The sequence below is a fragment of the Papio anubis genome, chromosome 12 (genome assembly GCF_008728515.1).
Source record: "Papio anubis isolate 15944 chromosome 12, Panubis1.0, whole genome shotgun sequence".
NCBI classification, from domain to species: domain Eukaryota; kingdom Metazoa; phylum Chordata; class Mammalia; order Primates; family Cercopithecidae; genus Papio; species Papio anubis.
Genome location: NC_044987.1, coordinates 23741852 through 23765687, shown reverse-complemented (window position 1 = coordinate 23765687; position 23836 = coordinate 23741852). Strand labels below are relative to the sequence as shown.

At 37.8% G+C, this 23836-nt stretch overlaps 1 protein-coding gene across 2 annotated transcripts in view; it reads right to left on the bottom strand.

Moving 5' to 3' along the window:
- Nucleotides 1–23138, bottom strand: part of ARHGAP20 (Rho GTPase activating protein 20) — a 123264-nt gene extending 100126 nt beyond the window's left edge. The window contains exons 1-2 of one of the 2 annotated variants that reach the window (XM_009187226.3): nt 22845–23138; nt 3812–3894 (exon numbers count right to left, since the gene is read on the bottom strand). In XM_009187226.3, coding sequence (XP_009185490.2) covers nt 3812–3894; nt 22845–22949 — 188 coding nt within the window. In that variant the 5' untranslated portion in view covers nt 22950–23138. Of the gene's footprint in view, nt 1–3811; nt 3895–22382; nt 22767–22844 lie in introns of those variants that run through there. The other variant, XM_003910665.3, reaches the window with a different exon arrangement.
- Between the last annotated feature and the right edge of the window lie 698 nt (nt 23139–23836).

The window sequence follows — 23836 nt, the reverse complement described above, 5'->3', positions numbered from 1 at the left end:
TTTAAATTCTTGCCTGTTCAGAAGTGATTCAGATTTTTGTTGTCCCTCATGTTTAAATCTCACTTAAACGTAGATGTAATAGTTCTTTTCAAGTCTCTTGCAGTTTTTTTAAAAACTTGGAGATCAAATCCTATTATAATAAACATTCAAGAAAGTCTTTTGAATTTTGTCCACTTTTTTATAATGTATGTTCCTGAAAAGTTACATAAATCAGATTTTATGAATTATTAATGAACTTGTTATTTTAAATAAATCCTATAGTTAAAACTTAAATTTTATAGTAAAAAACTAAATAGTAGTATTCAGTGATATACTTCTTTTTCCAAAGTTGTTACAAATAATGCAAATTTTTGCAAATAGAATTTTTCTTTTCTATCCATTATACTCCAGAAATATGAGAAATGTCTAAAGTCCAAGATGATAACAGATCTATTTCAAGTAGTACTTTATACAGCAAAATTCTCATAGCCTTCCCCCTTAATCATTTCTGTCTCTTGCAATGTAACATGAGAACTAGATTGCAAAAGATTTGTGGGCAGTGTTTCGGCAGACAGTAAAGAAATAGTGTTTTATTTATTGACATTTTATAGTTTTTCAATTACACCCATATTTGATTTTGGCATTGCTGTAGAACCTTACTATTTTTACTATTGTTCCATAGTTGTTACTTAGTAATTAATGACTTGTAGATGATAAAGCTTGCATGTAAATCTGCAGGAGATATCAAAGAATCCTTTTTAAAAATAATTTAATGAACAAGAGCTGGATTTGGATTTAAAGAGGAAGAAAGATTTAAATTAACTGATGAGTTAACTGTATTTATGTGTTAAACGTAGTTTTGTCTCCAGTGTTCTTTGGTGAATGCATAGAGTACATAAGGAGAGGCAGTTCACAGATTTTAACATTTTTTTTTAATGTGACACCATTCAGAGCTGCTGGAGGTGGTTTCTCTAAGTAATTATTATATTAGGAAATGTGACAAGACATCTTTCATACTAATAAGGTTAGATGTTTTCTAAGGTGAGTGGTTACATGGCTGCAGTCAACTACTTTTACTCTTTGACACAGTAGTGTTCAGTTCTGTGTTTAAAGATGATCTAACGCTGTGTCATAATCATCCTTGTGTTAAGACTCTGAGCGCATATGTTAAAGGGTTTAGTTTTCTTAAAAATAAAATGAAAATGTTGAAATATATTATTTGTTAAACTTCTTCTAATTCTATGATCATATGATTATTTGTTGAATACAACAAATCAAAAGATTTCCCAGAAGACTGTGTATTTTCCAATATGATCTTAATTTTATTGTTTCATATAATTTTTCAGTGATAAAAACCTCAACCTCGTTTTTTAAATTTTAGATTCAGGGGTACATGTGCATGTTTGTTACATGGGTATGTTGCATGATGCTAGGGTTTGAGCTTCTATTGAACCCATCACCCAAACAGTGAATGTAGTACCCAGTAGTAGTTTTTCAAGCCTTGCCCCCCACTTGCCTCTCTTCTTTTGGAGTCCCTAGTGTCTTTTGTTTTCATGTTTCTGTCCATGTGTTCCCATTGTTTCCTCCCACTTATATGTGAGAACACACAGTATTGGGTTTTCTGTTTCTGTGTTAATTTACTTAGAATAATGGCCTCCAGCTGCATACCTGTTGCTGCAAAGGACATGATTTCATCCTTCATCCTTTCTTATGTCTGCGTAGTATTCCATGGTATATATGTAGCACATTTTCTTTAATCCACTGTTGATACTTAGTTTGATTCCATGATTTTGCTATTGTAAATAGTGCTTCAATAAACATAAGAGTGCAGATGTCTTTTTGATAAAACTGGTTTTTTTCTTTGTTTAGATACCCAGTAATGGGATTGCTGGGTTGAACTGTATTTCTATTTTTAGTTCTTTGAAAATGTGCCATACTATTTTTCATAGGGGTTGAATTTACATTTTTCAGAAAAATACCACTCAGATGCTAAGAAATTAAAGTATGGTAATATATAACAAGAATATAATGTCTACATAATCAATATGAACATTGTTTTAATATACCCAGCTGTTATTTTCCCCTTTTTGAGAAATAATTTTGAATAGTTTCTGAATACTGTTACTTTAAAGGTTCACTAATAAGATCAACCTGTTAGCAAAAACAAAAGACTTCTGTATATATACTCTGAATTCTAATGTTTGCAGTTTTCTAAACACATCATACTCTCTAGCCTTCTCTCAAAGGTCACTTCCTTCAAAAACTCCTCTAACTCTTCATAAATAACATCCATGCTCCTATAACACACTGTATATCTTTTTATATATAAATATTAGACATTTATTGTTCATAGTTCTGAAGGTTGGCAAGTCCAAGATTAAGGCACTGATGCCCAGGCTGGAGTGCAGTGGCCCGATCTCGGCTCACTGCAGCTCCACCTCCCGGATTCACATCATTCTCCTGCCTCAGCCTCCCAAGTAGCTGGGACTACAGGCACCCACCACCACGCCCGGCTAATTTTTTTGTATTTTTTTAGTAGAAACGGGGTTTCACTGTGTTAGCCAGCATGGTCTCGATCTCCTAATCTCGAGATCTGCCTGCCTTGGCCTCCCAATCATATAGATTTTATATTAAATTAGCACAATTTGAAGAAATGTCATAGTAATAGATATATCTTCACTTTAAAGTTGGTGAAGCCTTCACTTTACCTAAAAGGATTCACAGCTTAGAGAAAAATCATTGTAACATTCCTTGAACATAAAAACTCTTATGAGTTAAAATGCCGTTTAAAAATTAATGAATAAATTAACAAATATTTGAATTTGAAACAATGAATAAATTAATGAATAAAATAATAATGACTATTCAGTTTCAACACATTATGAAAGACTCTTAAAATGTCTATTGAAATGTTACGGTAGTCAGATGTGAGCAAGGCGGGAGAGGACTCCCCGCAACACACACCAGGAGTATTGCGTGACCATCAGTTGATGGTCAGGTGGTTGTTAACCATTTCTCTAAAGTAATAATTGGTCACAGCTGGCACTAGGGAAAGGCGGTCGCGTAATAGACAGAAAACACCTGAAACTGATCAGCAGCTTCCCAATGAGATTCCAGAATTATGCCAACATACAAAATTCCCAAGTCAAGAGGTCAAGCTGCGTACTTGTTTTCTCAAGTCGTCTGCTTGGGCCTCTTTCAAGTTGTACTTTCCTTCCTGTTCTAAATCTTTTTAATAAACTTTTGCTCCTGCTCTGGAAAAAAATGTCTATTTCAATGTCCACTGAAATAGTAATTAGCCTCCATTGGTGAAATGACTCTGTTCACAGATATTTAGCTTATTTTTCCACTTTGAATTTCACTAATTTAACCAATGCCTAAAATAAATCAATATTCCATTTTAAAAAATAATCTTAATATGGTTATCTTCCTTCATATCTAAAGTTGGTAAGAAAAACTGCCTATCTATGCACAGCCATCACTTTGTGTTGATTTAAAAAAGTGCAGTTTTGTGTGAAACAAAACATTGATTTTTCAGTATTTTGATTTCTATTTTACAAGTAAATTTTGTTAAAATGTGGAACTTTCAAGTTTATCTATGTTTTGGGGTGAAATTCACTTTTGAATCAGTTTTAAAGCAACTGAGCATATATACCAGCTGGGCCCTATTAAATAACCTCAGAACAAAAGTTGTATTTTCTACTCTTAAACAGAGAATTCTGGTGGTGATAACAACCTCTGTACATTAAAGAATATGTGATCTGAAAAACACTTCATCTAATATAAATTTCCAAGCATGTACTAAATGTGTAATATAAAGCTTTGCACTTACCTTGTAGTAGGCCGTTTTTGTAGAGCTTTATCCAGGATAAGAGATGGAGCGCTCCTCCTCCTTTCTGCTAGTGTTTTCATTTTCTGTTGATGAAACAAACCAAAATGAAGACCACGTGGCTTGTAAGGCAAGACAATGTTGATTTTTTTCAATCCAATTTAACAAGTTTTGCATTGCCTATCTTTGCCTATCAAGGAGTCTACAGTTTCATTATGGAGATAAAACTGTAACATCTAAAATAGAATAGTTTAAAAACAAAACAGGACAATAAGTGTCAAAAAGTGGTAAAGGCAATAAGTATTTTTTGTGCTCAGAGAATAAAGAGGTTAAACGTTTACCAGAATATTTGGGAGAAACACACCATCATAACCATTATTACTGGTTATCATGTGTCCAGTTCTACGCTAAAGGCTGGACATGGATTATCTTATTTATAATCCAAAATGTCATCCGGGTAGATACTACTATCTTTATTTCACAGGCAAATTTGGCTTCAAGGAAAGACAAGTAAAGGAGAGGCAAAAACAGTTAAAGCAAAAGCACAGAGACTAGATTTTTGCAAAAATATTAACACACTTGGGAATCCCTTCTTCCAAATAGACTTTTTTTAAAACAGTAACTTCAAACAATAAAAAATCTTTTTTTTCCTAGGTCGTATATAAATATAAGCAACTGGATAATTCAGGTACTCTGTTCCAATGACCTAAAATTGCAGTAAATGAAGTTTATTCAACTTGAATTATTCAGATAATTACTCTCTAAACTTAGTCTTATATATTTAACATATCTAGATACAGCCACTAGAGGCAGATGAGTAAAATTAACCATATAGTCACAAACAGCCATAAGCAAAGTTCAGGCTGTATTATCAAAACCATTCTTCTCACCCTGTATTTTTATGCCCTTTCATCCCTCTCACCCCTGTATCCTCGCCAAAGGTCTTACCCACTACCTCTAGGTCAGTCATGCTTGGGAACTGGATGTTGCTCCGATGGGAACCATATAAAACTAGCCAGCTCAGTGTCAGTATCCTATTATGTGATTCATAAAGGAACGGCTTGTAGTTTTAAAAGTAAAACAATGATTCTAGCATAGGAATAAAGAATCATCCAGTGGGAAGAGGATGCTAGACTTCTTTGGCACAATTCTTATCCCACAAATTCTCCATGCTCCTAGGGATCTCTCCCAAATTATTGTCACCACTGCTCTGGCCTCGGTGTTGCTATTCCACTCCTTAATCTTTTGGCTCACATGTGGAAGCTATAGGCCCAAATCTCCTTAGCACAGCTGAGACAACAGCTGAAATAATTATGTAAAACATCAATAAACGACAGGAAACACATGGGTTAAAAATAGACACTATCAAACACCTCAATTGGGAGTTATTAACCACAAATAAATTTCAGGCCAGGTTACTTATATAAAAAGTTTTTGCATGATGTATATTTGATGTCTTCCTTCTAGAGAAACAGCCCAGAGTTATCATCAGATTCTTAAGTCCAATCCTTTCCAACACTGGTGATTTCAATAATCTAATTTATATATTATAGTGTGCAAGCCCCATCTCACTATTTCCATTACTCACACCTCTTAGGAACATAATCTTCAGGAATCTAAGATCCTTAGGCTCGTGTGACTGCAGAGGTTACAAGCAGAAAGGAAAACTGGGAGATAAGTATTTGTATTGCATTTCCTCATGTGAAGAATCTCAATACTGAAAGACGGGATTGATTTTACTAAGAAAAGTGGCAGTTTGTTCATATCCATCAAGCTATGTTCCCGATTTTTTGCAGGGTTGTGTTTCATCTTCAGGCCTGGAATTGATTCCTACTCTCTATCCTGATTCCCTTTACAGGACCAATTTACTACTTTGAAGTGTGAAATGTACCCACTCTTGCAAGCTTTACCTTTGTCCCTTACACCCTCTGTCTGCTTTGTCCTTGAGGATCTGCCATTCAGCAGTTTTACATCTGCTTTCTCTAACCTTCTGAAATCACTGTCAGCAGATCCAAGATTCTAAACTAGATCTTCATTAGTACATAGTTTCTAATTCTGAGCTTCTTGGCTTTCAGGTTTATGAAGACTTTGGAAAGGATTCAAAAGACAGTGTAAAATGATTTAAAATGTGAAGAAAAAAACCTATGAAAAAGGATAAAATGATCTGAGATCCTTCATTTAGAAACAGTAATAATCTCTCAAAATTAATGCAGAACTGTAATATGGAGGAAAGCAAGCATCTTCCAAGGAAGATGAGGCAAAAAGAAATGGGGAGAAACATGGAATGAAAATCCAGGTTGACCTTGGGTAGTGGTTTGTTGAGAAATCTATAAAAGTTGTGAGCTAAATTTTGCATGCAACTTCAGGGGTTCAGAACTCCCATAAAATGGATTCCTTAGGGATTTATGAACCTCAAGTTAAGAAACTTTCTGATGTAACAAAATCTTCCCGAGAATGATAGCTGTTAAACATGAGAATGGATAATCAAAGAAGGGTGACAAATTTTCTTCTGAAAAGGTGCTTTTGAAATGGGTGTTTTTCATGTAGATCTATTGTAGAAGATCATTTGTATAATAGTGAATAGACCGTATTTTCTGAGTTTTAAAATTGTCAGATGTGTAAGGGGTCAAATGCTGAGTGTAGCCACCTCATCCAGCTTGATTTATATTGAAGAGAATGCAATCAAACTACCAGCAGGTAGTTTATTTTTATTTCAGGTTCCATTGTTCACACTCAGACTTACTCTATCATTAATGAGATGTGCAACCCAAGGCAATTCAGCCACTTCTCTGGGCCTCCATTTCCTTACCCACAAAATGAGACAGTTTGGACTACACAGTCACTTAGATCCCTTCTATTTCTGATAGTCCCACATTAAGTGTCCACCAAACATTCACCATGCATATGAAAGAAAATAAACATTACATGAACCGTACATTTAGAATTCACAGGATTCATTCTAAATAAGTAATAAAAGTCTTACAAGCAGCCAATATAACTGGGGATTAATAGATTTAGATATTAATTCATTCAAAATACACTGATCTTTTTCTTTTGCTCAAAAGTGTAACCAAACAAAGGGCCAGTAATAACTTCAAAATAAATTCACTGATCTCTTAAAGAATCTGTTGTCAGGCAATGAAAACTTAGATTTTCTTGTTTATAACAACTATGTGAAATACATCAAAACAGAATGAAACTATTGATTGTTTTACAGATGTATAATAGTACAAACTTATCAGGACAGGTTTAGGTTATGCTTATCTTAGCACCAACAAATTTCACAGTTGTTCTGTGACAGGGATAACTATAATTCCTTGCCTCGCAGAAAACAAAGTAAACTACAAACAGTATATGGTATATATTTTCTGTTGTACTTGATGTTTATAACTAGATGACCTCATACATAGTGGCTACCACTGTGAAATAGAATATATTTAAAAGGTAATGTTTTAAAGAAATGATAAGCTATACATTTAGGCAAAATACCCAATTAATTAATTGCATTAATCTTTTGGGAATGAGTTTAATATCGTACCACTTACCTAGTGTTAAGTATCCCCAAAAACTAAATAATAATTTTATGTGAGCTAAGAAACAAACAAATATGAAGTAGTATCTATCTACTCCTCTGTCCCCGAAATGGGAAAAAATGAGGAGGAGAATGGAAGAAGTTCTAAAATGGAATAAAGAGTGATTAAATTTTAAAAACTGTTGTCTATTTACAAATGGCCCTTTATTAAGAAAGTATAACATGAATACTAGAGAGAAATTATTAGGTTGGTATACAAGTAATTGCTGTTTTTGCCATTACTTCCAAAGGATCTTTGACCCTCTGCTGTCTCCTCTGCAGTTATATTCAGTATTGGAGGTAAAAAAATCCTATTATGCCTAAGAGTAAATGAATAAAGGTCATAACTGAATATGAGAACCAAATGTCAGTAATTTGTTTTTATCTTTTACATTTAAATAATAACACAAATCTGCAGCAACATTATCAACTAATCTGCAAGGTGCTTTCCACTTCAAGTCATTTTAAATACATGGATTAATTACATATGCAACTCCCTGTGTTCCTTCATATATGATGCCTCAGTAGTAGCATTTCACATTACACTTATGTTTCTGACCCTTTCTAGAGAGCAGGGGCTATGTCTTCTTCCTAAATTTTCTCCCTTCCTTCAACAGTTATTTACTGAACTCTACTCTGTAGCAAGCATAGTTTTTGCATTCCCAAATCCTGGTATAAGGCCTGGCACAAACTATACACTCTATAAATGAGGGTTTTATGTGAATTACAAAACCCAGTCATTCACCACATAAATACTGCCATACCCAAATGCACACATATGAAAACAAACAAACCTTTAAGGGGCTCTGCTGGAATGGTGTCATTAAGAAAAATGTAAGCATTTGCAAGAGTATATCTGTGCACTGCAAACTACACCTTTTGAACACAGTGTTGACACTTATCACTTTGACCTACATAGTAAACATCTGCCTGACAATAAAGTTAATCATTTGTCAACAGAAAAAATGGTGCTAATTGGATATCCACATACAAAAGAATAAAGTTGGACCCCTACCTCAGACTATATACAAAAATTAACTCAAAGACCTAAAAGTAACAGCTAAAAACTATAAAAATCTTAGAAGGAAACACAGGCATAATCTTGTCATCTTGGATGAGGCAGTGGCTTCTTATTAATAGATATGACACCAAAAGTACAAGCAACAGAAGAAAAAATCTAGACACCATCAAGATTTAAAATTTCCATGCTTCAAAAGACACCATTAAGAAAGTGAAAAGACAACCCACAGAATGGGAAAGATTTTATTGCAAATCACGTATCTGACAAGCGACTTGTATCTATTATAAAGAAATATTAAAACTCAATAATAAAGGCAAATTGCCCAATTAAAAATGGGCAAAGGATATGAATACAGTCTTCCAAAGAAGACACACAAGTTGCCAATAAGGATATGAGAAAATGCTCAACGTAATTAGCCATCAGAGAAATGCAAATCAAAATTACAATGCGATACCACATCACACACGTTAGGATGACTATAATAAAAAAAGATAATTACAAGGGTTGGTGAGGATTGAAGACTGGACTCTCATACACTGCTGGTGGGAATGAAAACTGGTAAGACAGAAAACAGTTTGGCAGATCTTCAAATGGTTAAACATAGAGTTACCATATGATCCTGCAATTCTACTCCTAGGTACATATCCAAGAGAAATAAAAACATATGTCCTCAAAAAGACTTGCATATAATTGCTTATAACAGCATAATTCATAGTAGTAAAAAAGTGGCAACATTACCAATGCCAATCAACTGATGAATGAATGGGTGAACAAAATGTGGTATATCTATACAGTGAAATATTACTTGGCAATAAAAAGAAATGAAATACTGATACATGCTACAACATGAGTGAACCCTGAAAACATTATACTAATTGAAAGAAACCATTACAAAAACCATATATGATTTCATTTATATAAGGTGCTCAGAATAAGCAAATCTATAGAGACTTAAAGATTTGTGCTTGCCTAGAGTTTGGGGAGACAGCAGAATTGGGGGATGATAGCTAAGGGGGTTCAGTATTTCTTTCTGAGGTAATGAAAATATTCTAAAATTTACTGTGGTGATGAATGTACAATTCTATGACTACACTAAGAGCCACTAAACATAACATTAGGTGGGTGAATTGTACGATATGCAAATTGATTTGGTTAATACCAAAGAAACCTAACTATCAAATTACTAAACCACTGGGCTCCAGTCCAGCAAACTGGTCCTTAGCCATAAGTTATAATTTTCTTCTTATCACAATCATTTGAACTATATGAAAATGGAAATTTTTTTTTATCCAATATATTTTTTGTACAAAAAGTTTCAGTGGCTCTCCATTTGAGTTCTTCAGAGATCTGAGGAATTTGCCCACCTGCTTATTGTTTTAATTAAAATTTTTAAAAAACTCTCGATTCATGTGCATGTGCGTTACATCAGTATATTGTGTACTGGTGAGGACTGGGCTTCTAGCATACTCATTACCCAAATAGTGAACAGTGTATCTGATAGGTAGTTTTTCAACTCTGGCCACCTTCCCACCCACCTCCCTTTTGCAGTCTCCAGTATTTATTATTTCCATCTTCATGTCCATTTATATCCATTGTTAGATCCTACTTATTAGTGAGAACATGTGGTATTTAATTTTCTGAGTTAGTTCATTTAGGATAATGGCCTCTAGGCTCTACCCATGTTGCTGCAAAGAAAATGGTTTCATTCTTTTTTTGGCTGCATAGTATTCCATGGTGTATATGTACCACATTTTATTTATCCAGTTAACTGTTGATGGACACTGGGGTTGGCTCCATTACTTTGCTAATGTGAGTAGTGCTGTGATGAACATAGAAATGCAGGTGTCTTTTTCTGTTTAGGTGTCTTTATAATGATTTCTTTTCCTTTGTGTAGATACCCAATAATGGGATTGTAGGATTGAATGATATTTCTATTTTTAGTTGTTTGAGAAATCTCCATATTGTTTTCCATAGATATTGAACTAATTTACATTCCCATCAATATTGTATGTTTCCTTTTCTCCACATCCATGCCAACACCTGTTTTTTTTTTGTTTGTTTGTTTTTTTACTTTTTAATAATAGCAATTCTGATGGGTGTAAGATAATATCTCATTGTAGTTTTAATTGGCATTTCTCTGATTAGTGATTTTTGAGCATTTTTTCATGTGCTTTTTGCCACTTGCTTTTGTTCTTTTGAGAAATATCTGTTCATGTCCTTTGCCTAGTTTTTAATGGAGCTCTTTTTTTCTTGTCGAGTTCTTTCAGTTCCTTGTAAGTTCTACTTGTAAAGTTCTACTAGTCCTTTGTCAGAGGCATAATTTGTGAATATTTTCTCCCATTCTGTAGGTTGTCAGTTTACTCTTTCTTTTGCTTTGCAGAGGCTGTTTAGTTTAATTAAATCCCATTTGTCTATTTTTATGTTGCATTTGCATTTGTCTAGTTTCATTCTTCTGCATGTGGCTAGCCAATTTTCCCAGCACAATTTATTGAATAGGATGTCCTTTCCCCATCGTTTATTTTTGTTGGCTTTGTTGAAGATCAGTTGGTTGTAGGCACATGGCTTTATTTCTGGGTTCTCTATTCTGCTCCATTGATCTATATGTCTATTTTTATACCAGGACCATGCTGTTTTAGTTGCCATAGCCTTGTAGTATAATTTGAAGTCAGGCAATATGATGTCTCTGGATTTTCTTTTTGCTTAGGATGGCTTTGGCTATTCGGGCTGTTTTTTTTGGTTCCATATGAACTTTAGTATTTTTTTCCTAATTGTGTGAAAAATGAAATTGGTAATTTGATAGAGATTGCATTGACTCCGTAGATTGCCTTGAATAGTGTGGGCATTTTAATGATACTGGTTCTTCCAATCCGTGAGCATGGGATAGTTTTCCATTTGTGTCATCTACGATTTCTTTCATCAGCCTATTTTGTTAAGGTTTTTTATCAGGAAGGATGTTGGATTTTATTGAATGCCTTTTCTGCATCTATTAAGATGACTGTATGGTTTTTGTTTTTAGTTCTGTGTATGTGGTGAAACACATTTACTGATTTGTGGATGTTGAACCATCATTGCATCCCTGGGATATAACTCACTTGATCATGATAAATTATCTTCTTCATGTGCTATTGGATTCGGTTTGCTAGTATTTTGTGGAGGATTTCTGCATCTGTGTTCATCAGAGATATGGCCTATAGTTTTCGTTTTCTGTTGTGTCCTCCCCTGATTTTGGTATCAGGGAGATACTTGTGTCATAGAATGAGTTAGGAAATGATCCCTCCTCATTGGTTTTTTAGAAGTTTCAGTAAGATTGAATGCCAGTTCTTTGTATGTTTGATAAAATTCAACTGTGAATCTGACTGGTCCTGGGCTTCTGTTGTTGTTAGAAGATTTTCACTACTGATTCAATGTCATTACTCATTATTGGTCTGTTCAGGACTTCTATTTCTTGCTGGTTCAATCTTGTAGGGTTTTATATTTTCAGGAATTTATCCACCTCCTCTAGATTTTCTAGTTTATACACATAGAGATGTTCACAGTAGTCTGTGATGATCTTTTGTATCTCTATGTTATCAATTGTAATGTCACCTTTATCATTTCTGGTTGTACTTACTTGAATTTTCTCAGTTAATTTAGCCAGCAGTCTGTCATTTTTGTTTATCCTTTCAAATAACCAACTTTTTGTTTCACTGATCCTTTATATCTTTTTTTTGTCTCAATCTCATTTACTTCTGCTTTAATCTTTGTTATTTCTTTTCTTTTTTTTTTTTTTTTTATGCTAGCTTTGGGTTCCAATTGGTCTTATTTTTCCAGTTCCTTGAGGTGTGACATCAGGTTGTAAATTTAAGATCTTTCTATCTTTTTGGTGTAGACATTTAAAGTTATAAACTTTCCTCTTAGTTCTGCTTTTGCTGTATCCCTGAGGTTTTGATATGTTGTGTCTCTATTTTCATTTGTTTTGAACATTTTTTTTGATTTCTTAATTTCACTGTTTACCCAAAGGTCACTCAGGAGCAAGGTGTTTAGTTTCCACATAGTGTGTGTTTATGAGGGTTCCTCTTGGTCTTGATTTCTAATTTTACTCCACTGTGGTCTGAGAACATGCTTGATATGATTTTGATTTTTTTGATTTTATTGAGAGTTCTTCAATGGCCAAGCATATGGTCGATAACGGAAAATGCTCCATGTAGAGCTGAGAAGAATCTATATTCTCTGGTTGGCTAGAATGTTCTGTAAATGTTTGTTAAGTCCATTTGGTCTACAGTTCAGTTTAAGTCCAGAGTTTCTTGGTTGATTTTCTGCCTTCATGATTTGTCTAGTGATATTAGTGGGGTATTGAAGTACCCCACTATTATTGTATTACTATCAATGTTTTCTTAGGTGTAGTAGTATTTATTTTATGAATCTGGGTGTTTTGGTGTTAGCTGCATATATAGTTAAATCTTCTTGTATTGAACATTTAATCATTATATAATGCTCTTATTTGTCTTTTTTTCTATTGTTGGTTTAAAGTCTGTTTTATCTGATATGAGGATAGCTACTCCTGCTCACTTTTGTTTTCCATTTACATGACATATCTATTCTTACTTCCTGTCTATTGTGATTTGCCACCATTCCTCCCCTATTCCTCCGGTGTCCTTAGGGTTTTCACATAGCAAATGCTCAATAGTTGTGTATTGAGTGAATGAATTAACATATCCAAAATCTGAGGTTTTAAGGTGGTAATACAAGTGTGCCTATGTAGAAAAAATGAAGTTGTAAATAGGTAACTGAAGAAAAAAAGTTTTGTTGTTTTATTTTCAACAATGCAGAAAACACTTTTTACATAAAAACCTGTATGCAGACTCTCACTGGAATTTTAACTTCATGACAGCCAAGAGATATAGTACTATTTTTGGAACCTCTAAATCACTCTGAATCTGCTCATTATTAGTTCTCACAGAGATTAAAGAAAAACAAAGCATATCAAAAGGAAGGAACAGGATGAAAGATTAAAGTTGGAGGTGAACTGCAATTTTTCATGCTTTGTTTTGTTCCAGTCACTTTATGAGGGAAAAAAATCAAGCATTTCAGTTGAATTATGGATGGTGAAGTCACTTTCAAGCATTTAAAATAAGCATATTATTAAAATAAGGGCACTGGGAAAGCTTTTATAGAACTCCAAATTTTCAAGGCTAGAAAAAATAAGTAATCAAATTTACAAATTAGCTTATCCAAACTTGACTATTAATTCTTTTGTGGCTAGTCTGTGCAATTTGGTGAGCATTAAAGTATTTCTTGCCTTCCCTACATGCCTGTAGCATTTACTTGTGGAGACATATCCAAGCCACTGAATAATTATACTTCAACAACACTGGCTCTGTAAGGGAAAAAGAGAATTACTTTTAACCTCGCACCTTGCTTCTGGGTCCTACTATCACAACAAGGTTTTGACCACTAGGTAAGCTGAAGCTTCCCGCTCTTGTCCATTTGGTCTGTGATAAATACGATCTTCTATTTACCTCTAAATCATCCCAATCAGAACCAGTTTAAACATTTAGCGAAAATAAATGTAATCGCAGTACAGACTACTGTAAATGAATATACGTTCCTTTCTGAAGAAAGAAATGATTTTACTTTTCAGCTCTTTTCTCTTTCCGAAGGACTATTACCATGTTGAAATGCAACAATAAATATGATAATCTATGTAATGCAGAAGAATGGGCACTAGGCTAGGAGACACTGGACCTTAATTCTGGACCCTAGTTCTACCACTTAATTTCTCAGATTTTCTCTAAAATGGACATAATACCTGCCCTACTCACTATATAGATATATTCATTCATATATATATGGATGAAAGTCCTCTGAAATGAAAGGCACTGTGATAATGTAACATATAGACAGTAAATTTTTAAATGCTTTAGTGCTGTACATAAATAAATACAAGGATATTAGAATTTCCCTTATACATTATTCTTTGTTTCCTTGCCTCCATCCTCACACATGCAGGATTCATGGAGCATCACCATGGGTCTTTATGCTGGCTGGATTTTTTTTCTTTGGCAAAGCTACAAGTTTCAACCTTTGGTCATGATAATCTTTAAGTAGCACCCTGGAGTAGGTAATCACCAATGTTCTCTGCCTAATAGTTTCTTGCAGGGCAGGAACCTGCCTGTAAAAAATAGTATCTTCCTACATTTTTCACATAATGGTCCATACAAAATGATATTTGTACAACCATAACACTCCATGATAAACAAAGGGGCACCCTGGCTCCCCAGTATCCATCCACTCACCTGAAGGCCAAGGGGCTAATTGTCAGACACATTTGCAACAGTTGGGAAGCTTTGCCTTACGGTAGCCCCTCATTGTTTTCAACGCAGAGGGGAAAAATACTGTGATCAAATCCTAAAACCATAATGGTAAAAAACTAATGGACTATATCAAAATGAGAAAAAAAAAAAGCAGAGCCAGGTCTATCTAGATTCAGACATAGTGTTACCTACCCGGTGATGGCTATTGTTAAAGCTGAGGTTCGAAAGAGTGAATGTAGGGATAGGAGAGGAAATAAAAACACACTCTCCTAGGTGTAAATTAGGACTCAGGTAAATAAGGAAAGCAAAAGGCCACAGAGCAGCTGTGTTTTCCAGATCTTTGATATGTGAGCTGGTGTGGGCACACATACGTTCCATTTTCAGAGTCCACACACAAGTGACCAGACATCCAAAAACAAGTTTTACATTTCAGTTGTGTCATGTGACAGGTGTCTGTCAAAATTAGGTCAAGGCTGCTCCCAGCACACCACTGACCTACAGTGCTGATGAGGCTATTTCTGCTGTAAGATAGATGTTTCTAACATAAACTTGTCCTAGATAAAGAAAATAAGACTGAAACAAAATATAAAATAAACTGGGCTGTATTGCCTGCAAGCCCCATTATTGATGGTTGACCAAAGGCAATCATCTCTGCTCCCTTTCCAGTCTCCTACATTGTGGCAAAGTCTCCTGCAAGTAAACAAAAGCTAAAGATCAACCCTATCCTAGTTTGCTTCAGAAAACTGTTGTAGTTGCCACTACCAAATTGAGCATTCTCTCTGCAGGCTTTCTGCACACATCAGGACCTCTAGAATCCCTGTGATCCTAAACACTTGAAGTACCAACAGAACAGGAGAGCAAACTTTTCCTTCACTTAAAGTTTACTTTAAAGGTTTATACTAAATGCTCTGAAGACATGAGGGGTACGAGTAATCAAACTCCATTGAATCATAAAAATATGTATTTCCTCAAAGCACTGTGCATATTATGAGTATACAAGTGTTATGTACACACATATAACTTTGATATTATATACCTATTTTTTGTGACACTTTATAATGTATTTTAGCGGCAATTTAAGTTGAAATCTAGTATATTTTCAGCTACAGATATCTTCTAGGAAGGCAAGTTTTACAATTACATATTTTTGTTATGTTGTATGTAGTCCCATAAGGTATAACACGACTTTACTTTGAAAAGGATAGCCACCAAGTCCTGGATGGAAAGGTAAGAATTGTGAAAGAATTCAGACATCTAAGTTATTGATTGGAGAGGATTTCATTCCTGTAGATACCATCAGTTTTCTCAGTTCTCCCCCATCTACTGAACATGTTCCACCTTTTGTCCTGCAGCCCTTTTGCCAAATCATAACCCGGGAGAATGCTGAAGGCACAGAGGGTGATAAATCGCTTCATGACAATCTTCACTTTAGAACTAAAAGCAACAACTGCGCTAACTATTTAGGTATCTATAACTTGTGAACTTTCAGTCTACGAATTCCAACTGCCTATTTTAACTTAGGGGACTCAATCTTCAAAATTAATAATTACTTTTTACACATATATAAAAAGATTATCCTTTACTTTTATTTTATAAAACTACAATTTATACTAGTCTATAAACTTTAGAGTCACAAAAACTAATTTTTCTTCTGCTATGGTAAAATGCACTATTGTATTCACATTTTAAGTGAGAATAACTATGGACACAAAGTTTTTCCCTCCAGACTCAGTGGGGCAGTGATATAAAAGTTTACTGAGTTGAGAGAGTTTCAACTGGGTTTCCACATGATTTTCCACAGTGGAATCATCTGAGGCTTAGGATTCAGTGCACCGACACATAACTTTGAAATTTTTTTCTGGAGAATACGGCAATCTTTCCAATAGCAAGCAAGGCTGAGGTATCAGCATAGAGATCAGGCCGGCTAAGAGCTCTTGAAATACATCTGCCTTATACAAAACATCTGAAAATGTCAGACACTGAAGCATAAAAATCACCAAAGTAATTAGACCAGTGATTGCGTCATTGATTGTCACGAAAAGTCAATGTTTACCTAATATTTACCTAATGGTAGCAGTGAACGTAACATTCAATGGTAGACAGAGAGGGTAGAAATGCCACTCTCCAAAGAATGTACACTCTTTTTTTTTAATTGAGAAAAGGCCCTCAATTGTACTTTTCTTAGCTGGCTATACATAATTCAAACCTACTCTCCCCTGTATCTTATGTTACAAACAATAACAAATGCAGCAATAGTCTCGTTGAAAAAAGAAATGGAGTTGGAAGAACTGGGTTCAAATTCCAGTTTTGCCACTTAAACTGTACTGTAGCATTGACATGGTTCAGTTCCTTCTTTAGGAAAAAATTAATACCTACCTCATATAATTGATGTGTTTTAAATATAGTTAAGCATTCACTTAAAGAGATTTTTAAATTTTCTTTATTCTTCCATAAGTTATAGTCAACCCTTATATTTTTATTCAAGTTTCTGCCTCATGGTATTTTATATTCATGGCTTCCAAAGACGACTGCTTTAAAGGATGGTATACATTCATATGCATGTACATGTTCTGATGTTACATTTTTAAACTCAAACTCCTGTTGTTGCTTTACACCTACGCTCACAAGATACACTAATAACTCCTGCACTTTTGGAAAGTGTTTTCATTTACCTTTCATGACCCATAAAAACCAGCCTTGTGAGATGTGCAGGATTGGGGTTATTACCCCATTTTACATACAAAGAAACAAAGCCCAATCGGAAGTTCAGAGGTCACATGAGGGATAACAGAGGCCATTCCTGATTAATCTAATTTTATTTTTATAATTCTAGGATCCTCCCTGCCAAAACAATCTCACATATCTGATCTTATGCAACTCATTTTGTGAGTAACACCAGATAAGAATTGAGTAGGATACTAGTTTAACTATGGGCATAATATTTTTCTCAGTATTGAAGAGTAAAACTAAAGCTTACTCACTAAGATGTTTAATTCAAGCCCCAGTATAAGACACACACATGGTCCAAGTTCGCCCTTGTTTTACCATGAGGTATTATAAACAGATTTGGACCCAGAGAATTAGAAAGAAAAGGCAGAATGAAGTTTACAACAGCAGCTGCTACATTTAAAAATGTTAGAGCTATTTTAAAATTATTTTCCCTTGTCTGGCTTTCTGGGCCTATAAGTCTCTTTTCCCTATTCCAACACTCATCCTATTTAAAGATTTTTCAATTAGTATATGAAACCAAAAGGTCAGAGTATTTGAGTCTGATACAAATCATTCCTAAAATGATTCTAATATGTGCTTCCACTTCATTAAAACTATTCTGTGAAAATGTGGATATCCTCAAGGATGTATGATTCCAGAATAATTTAAAGTATTATCTATGCTTTACCTGTATGCTATTATATTTTAGAATCCAATTTTTAGGAATTACTGTACAAATTTATTGTATATTCTTTGATAGAAAAATCTTTGTCTTCTGAGAGTGGATTTGATTTTTGGAAACAATGAAATCCTCTGAGTAGTGAGTAAAAGTGAATGATCTAGCTAGGCAATTCTGCCTGAGATTAAAATAATAAATGTGGCTATACTATTAAGAGACTGACTTCATTTACAGCATCTATATATTAGCTCCTCAAACATATCTACCTCAGGACCTTTGAACTTAATGCTCCCACTTCTTTTTATGGCATGGTCTTTTTAAGCCATAAGAGAGTTAGGGACACTTAAAAAAGGCCTTCCCTGAACACTCTAATGCAGAATGATCTAGCTCAACAACCACATTTGTCTAATTCAGGGTTATGTTTGTTCCTTTAATAACAGTTATCACCATTTATTAATTTTTTTTGTCTCTTCCTCTGACCGGTGCTGTCCAATACAGTAGCCACTAGACACATGTGGCTCTTCAGATTTAAATTCAAGTTGATCATAATTAAGAAGCTTACAGAAAAAAAAATGACAAATTGTATTTCACCAAAAATAAGAACTTCTGTTCTTTTGAAAGACACTCTTAAGAAAGTAAAAAGACAAGTCACAGACTGGGAAAAACACAATTAAAATTGGGCAAAATATTTGGATACTTCACCAAAGATAACATATGGATGACAAATAAGCACATGAAAAGATGCTCAATATCACTGGTCATTGAGGAAATGCAAATCAAAACCATTAGATAGCATTTTACATCCGCTAGGATGACTGTAATAAAAAAAGGCAGATAATAATAAGTGTTGGTGAAAATTGGGAGAAGTTGGACTCATATGCACTGCCAGGGGGAATATAAAACCATTTTGGAAAAAACAATTGGACAGATTCTTAAAAATGTTAAATATATACCTAAAATGTTATATATATACACACACACACACACACACATATATACATGCTTAAAATGTTAAATATGATCCAGCTATTCCACACCTAAGTATTTAACCCCCCCAAAATGAAGTCCATGCAAATACTTGTACATGAATGTTCACAGCAATTTTATTTGTAATAGCCTAAAACTGGAAATAATCCAAATGCCTATCAACAGATGAATGGATAAATTGTGGTCTATTTACATGATGGAATACTGCTCAACAACAAAATGAACTATAGATACATGCAAAACCATAGGTAAACCTCAAAGTAATTGTACTGAATGAAACAAGGCAGACATAAAAAGAATATAAAGTATGATTATATTTACAAACAATCTTTGGAAATGTGAATTAACCTACAGTGACAGAAAACAGACTAGTGGTTGTGTGGGAATGGGGAGGGAATTAAGGAATTAGAAAGAGACATAAGGAAACACTGGGGGATGATGAATATGTTCCTTAGCTAAACTGTGGAGATGGTTTCACTAGCGTATATATATGTCAAAACTATTAAATTTATATACTTTAAATATGTGCAGTTTATTCTATATCAATTATACTTCAGTGAAGCTGTTAAAAAATTTTTAGTTTCTCAGTCGTGCCAGCCACATTTCAAGAGCTCAATAGCTACATGTAGCTAGTGGCTACTGAACTGGACGCGGTAGATAAAGGAGTTCTATCATTACACAATGTACTACTCAGTGGCACTACTCTCCCATAGTCAGGAGAGAGGAAACTACACCACAGAGACTCCCACTTGTTTTTCCAAACTAAGTTTTATTACAATGCAGCTATGTCCATTCATTTCTACATTGTCTATGGCTGCTTTAGCACTATAATGGCAGAACTGAGTAGCCTGTAACAGAGGGCCTACAAACCTTAAATATTTAGTATCTGGTCCTTTAAATAAAGGTTTGCTGACCCTGTTCTGAGCCATAAATTCTGAGGCCAGGGGCCACATCTGTCCTGTTCACTGCTGTACATAACCCAACTAATATTTATGGAAAATCTAATTAATATACAGCAGACACTATTCTAGGCACTGGAGAGGCAGCCTTAAGCAATACAGATAAGGTCCCTATTATCATGGTTTTCACAATCTGGTGAGGGATGTGGGTAACAGATGACAAGCAAGTAAATAAGAAAATATCAGGCAAGGATGAATGCTAAGATGATAATAAAGCAGAAGGCATACAGAATGACTGAGGAGCAACTTCCACTTAGGGAGTCAATGGCAGGCCTCTGCTAGCACCTACGATCTGACAACAATATGAAAGTCAAGACTGCAAAGACCTGGGGCTGAAGCACAGAGAAACACCATCAAGGCCTCAAAATAAGAATGAATTTGATGACTTGATACATGAAGAGGAAGAAGGCCCGTGTGGTTGGAGAATACACAAACAAGGGGGGACGTGTAGATGAGGTGGGAGAAGTAGACAGGGCCAAGAAAAAGGGGTCTGAATTTTATTACAAATGGATGAAAAGTCACTGCAGGATTTTAAGCATGTGAGCAACATGATTAATTTACATTATGAAAGATTATTCTGGTGCTAAGTGGTGACTGGATCAAAAAAGGGCAAGAAAGGTGTTAGGCAAGTTAAGACATTTCTGCAAAGGTACAAGTGAGAGATGGCGGCTTGGCTTGGACTACACTGGCAACAGTGGAGATGAAGTGGAGAAATTCAATACACATTCGGATTGACAGTAGCTTCCCTGATGGATTGGTTGGTGCAGAGAGAGGAAATGAGTTGAAAATGAATCCTAGATTTTTGGCTTGAACAACTGGGACACAAAGGTATGAATTACAGATACAGGGATATTGCAAACAGTAAGTGCTAACATTTATTAAGTGTCTTTTATATGTCATTATTTACTGAATTTCACATTTACTTTTCCCAACGATGTTGGAAAGGTAGGTACTGGTTTGTTAATGTGTGAAGCTGTTGTTCATAACAAATGACAGCATCTTAAGGATAGTGACTACGATGAGTAAAAAGAACGTGAGAAAAGAGTGAAGCAACCCTGCATTTATTGGACAAGCATTACTTGATAAATGATAATGAAGTTCCTCTCTAATGCTTCCTCCCTTTGGCTGTGTTACCCTTAGCTAAAAATAAAAATAAAAAAGAAAAAGAAAACTGTTGAGAAAACTAAATCTTTTTCTTCCAATTCCTTACGTTTACAAAAAGAAAATGTTTTAAGTTTTAAAATTTATGTCAGTAAATGTAGGGCTAGCCTGATAAATTCACGTTTTATTTGGGAAGACTTGACTACACACACACATTCCCTCCACCTCTGAAGGGGAAAAGCGACAAGGACAAACCGCAGCCTCAATACATCAAAGGCTAAGCGGGCACTACAGCCCCATACATCATCAAGTTCACGGACACCCCTCGATGGCTCCGTGACACGGTCAAGGTCCTTGGGAACTCCCACACATTTCTATACTCAGCACACCGATCACCTCTCTTCAACTGACCTCTAGCCAACCCAAGATCCTGGTGGGAAGATTTATGAAAGGCAGTAAAATAAGACAAGCAGGGAACCTGCGTAACCCCTTTAAGTCTCTAATGAAACAAATGCAACCCCTTAAGATATTTCTTAAGGAAAAGCTAGAAGATGCCTCTAATCGCCACTTGTTTCCAGAAAAGCTGGAAGTGCACCACTAAGACAAGGAAAAAAATGGCCAAATATCAGAACGTCTTATACTGGGGGCGGGGGTGAGGAGGCGGGGGATAGGCAGACAGGGCTAGAAACACCCAAATCAATTCCTCAGGGAGCGGAACGGCCGAGGCTGGCAGCCCGCGGCCCACGTGCACTTGCTAAGGGAACCGTTCCAACGAAACCTGACCCGGATCGGAATCCTCCCGCAGCACCGCGGCTGTGTTTATTGGAATGGAACGCTACAAGTTGTCACCTGCATCCATCTCCCAGCTTTGACAGGGAACACGCGCTGCCCCCACGCCCACACCGACACCTGGACCCCTCTCCAGCCCGGCCAGAGTCCCAGGGGCCAGGGGACCAGCGCAGGGAGAAGGCCCCCGCCTCAGCCCTCAGGACCCCCAACCACAGCCCACCCGCCCCCACCCTGCCCGATTCTAGGCCCAGCCAAACCTACATGTCACCGTAGAGTCGACCCTTAGCATCCACAGTCTCCCCTCCAACTGTGACCCCCACCTCGGAGACCTGGAATCATCCAGGATCCTAGTGTGGGGGGCAGAACCCCCCTATATCTGCCCCCCGAAAACTGCCATGGAGCAGCCGCGCCTCGGCGGGCAGGTGAGGGGGCCGACCCCACTAGCGCCGCAGCCCCGCCGCCTACCTTCTTCAGCGCCGGCTGCCGCTCCCGGGCAGACATCGCCGGGCCTGACTTCGGGGCTGACCCCGCCAAAGGGCAGTGTTCGCCCAGGCCACTTCGGGGGGCCCAGGGACACGGCGAGGGGTCGGGGAAAGGCGATCGCCCACTCCAGCCCGCGCGCCTCGACTGAGGGAGGAGCCAGGCTGCCGATCCGGCGGCGGATGGAGACGGGAGGGAGGCTGCGGGGTCGCTCGGGGAAAGATTAAGGCTCTAGAAACGGAGAAGCGGGCGCTCCGCGGGAGGTGGCGGCGCTGCCGGCCGTCAAGGGCGGGAAGTGTCCTGGGACTCCCGTTAGGGGCCGCGAGCCTCGAGCGTCAAATCCTCGCGGCGTCCGCCTAGCGCGCTACTGTGGCGGGCGCGGAGGGCGCGCGCCGAGAGTGGGGGCTGCGGCGGCGGAGGGCACGGGCCCCCGCTCAGCGTCCTCACCTTCTTGGTGCCGCTGCCTCCCGCGAGCCGAGACACTCCTGTCAGGGAAGAGGAGCGCCCCGGCTGTCCCCCTAGAGTCTCCTGCTGGGGGGACATTGCTTCCATGAAGAAAATCTTCAAACAAATCCCAGCCCAGGAGGAGGCTACACGATCATGTCCGCGGGCGGCCGGCCGGAGGGGCGAGGACGCGCGGGCCGAGGCGCGGCTGCCGTGCTCAGGCGGGGAGCTGAGCTCCGGGTGCCGGCCGCGCGCCTCCCGTCGGGGCCATGTACCTCCGCCTGCGCTCGGCACCGCGGGCTGGAGGCTAGTGCAGCGTCGACAGCCAGTCAGCGCCGCGGCCCGCCCCGCCTCGGGCCCGCCCCCGCAACCCTCCTCAGCCCTCCTCCAGCCTGGGCCCCAGTCGCCTCGTCCCAGCCTGCGGCGCGCCTAGCGGGCGTTTCTCTACATAGGTTAGCGCACCGACCGCCGGCTGACCTTCTCGGTCTGTGAATTCGCGTGGGTGCAGCCCGCAGGAGCTCACCGGCCTGTGTCACGCACCGGGGCTTCCAGTGCACGGACACGCGCCTCTACCGCCACCTGCCCACTCCCACCCGACCCCATCCCTTCCCGCGCCACGCCGTGCCCGCGGCGGCGGAAGGCGCCGCTGCAGCGCCTGCATCCACGGAGCGGTGGCGACCTCAGCCTAAGCAGAGGAGTTGTAGTGATTCCTGCCTCGCTTTCAGGGGACTGCGGAGGGTATCCCCCGCCCCACCCACAGTCCCGAGGCCTCGGGATAGGGTGGCATGTCGCAGAGTGTCGCGGCTGTGCAAATTTGGAAGCCCACAGCATCGCCTGACCTCTTGTGCAATCCCCAACGCTAGCCTGTCTAACCCTGAGTGGGCTTCAGCAGCCGGTCGTGTCAGCGGCCCCTGCACGTTTGCACCCGCGGTTTCCGCTGTCTGCAGGCTGCAGAGACTGGGGCATTCCAAACGTGAAAGCGCAATGAAGGAAAA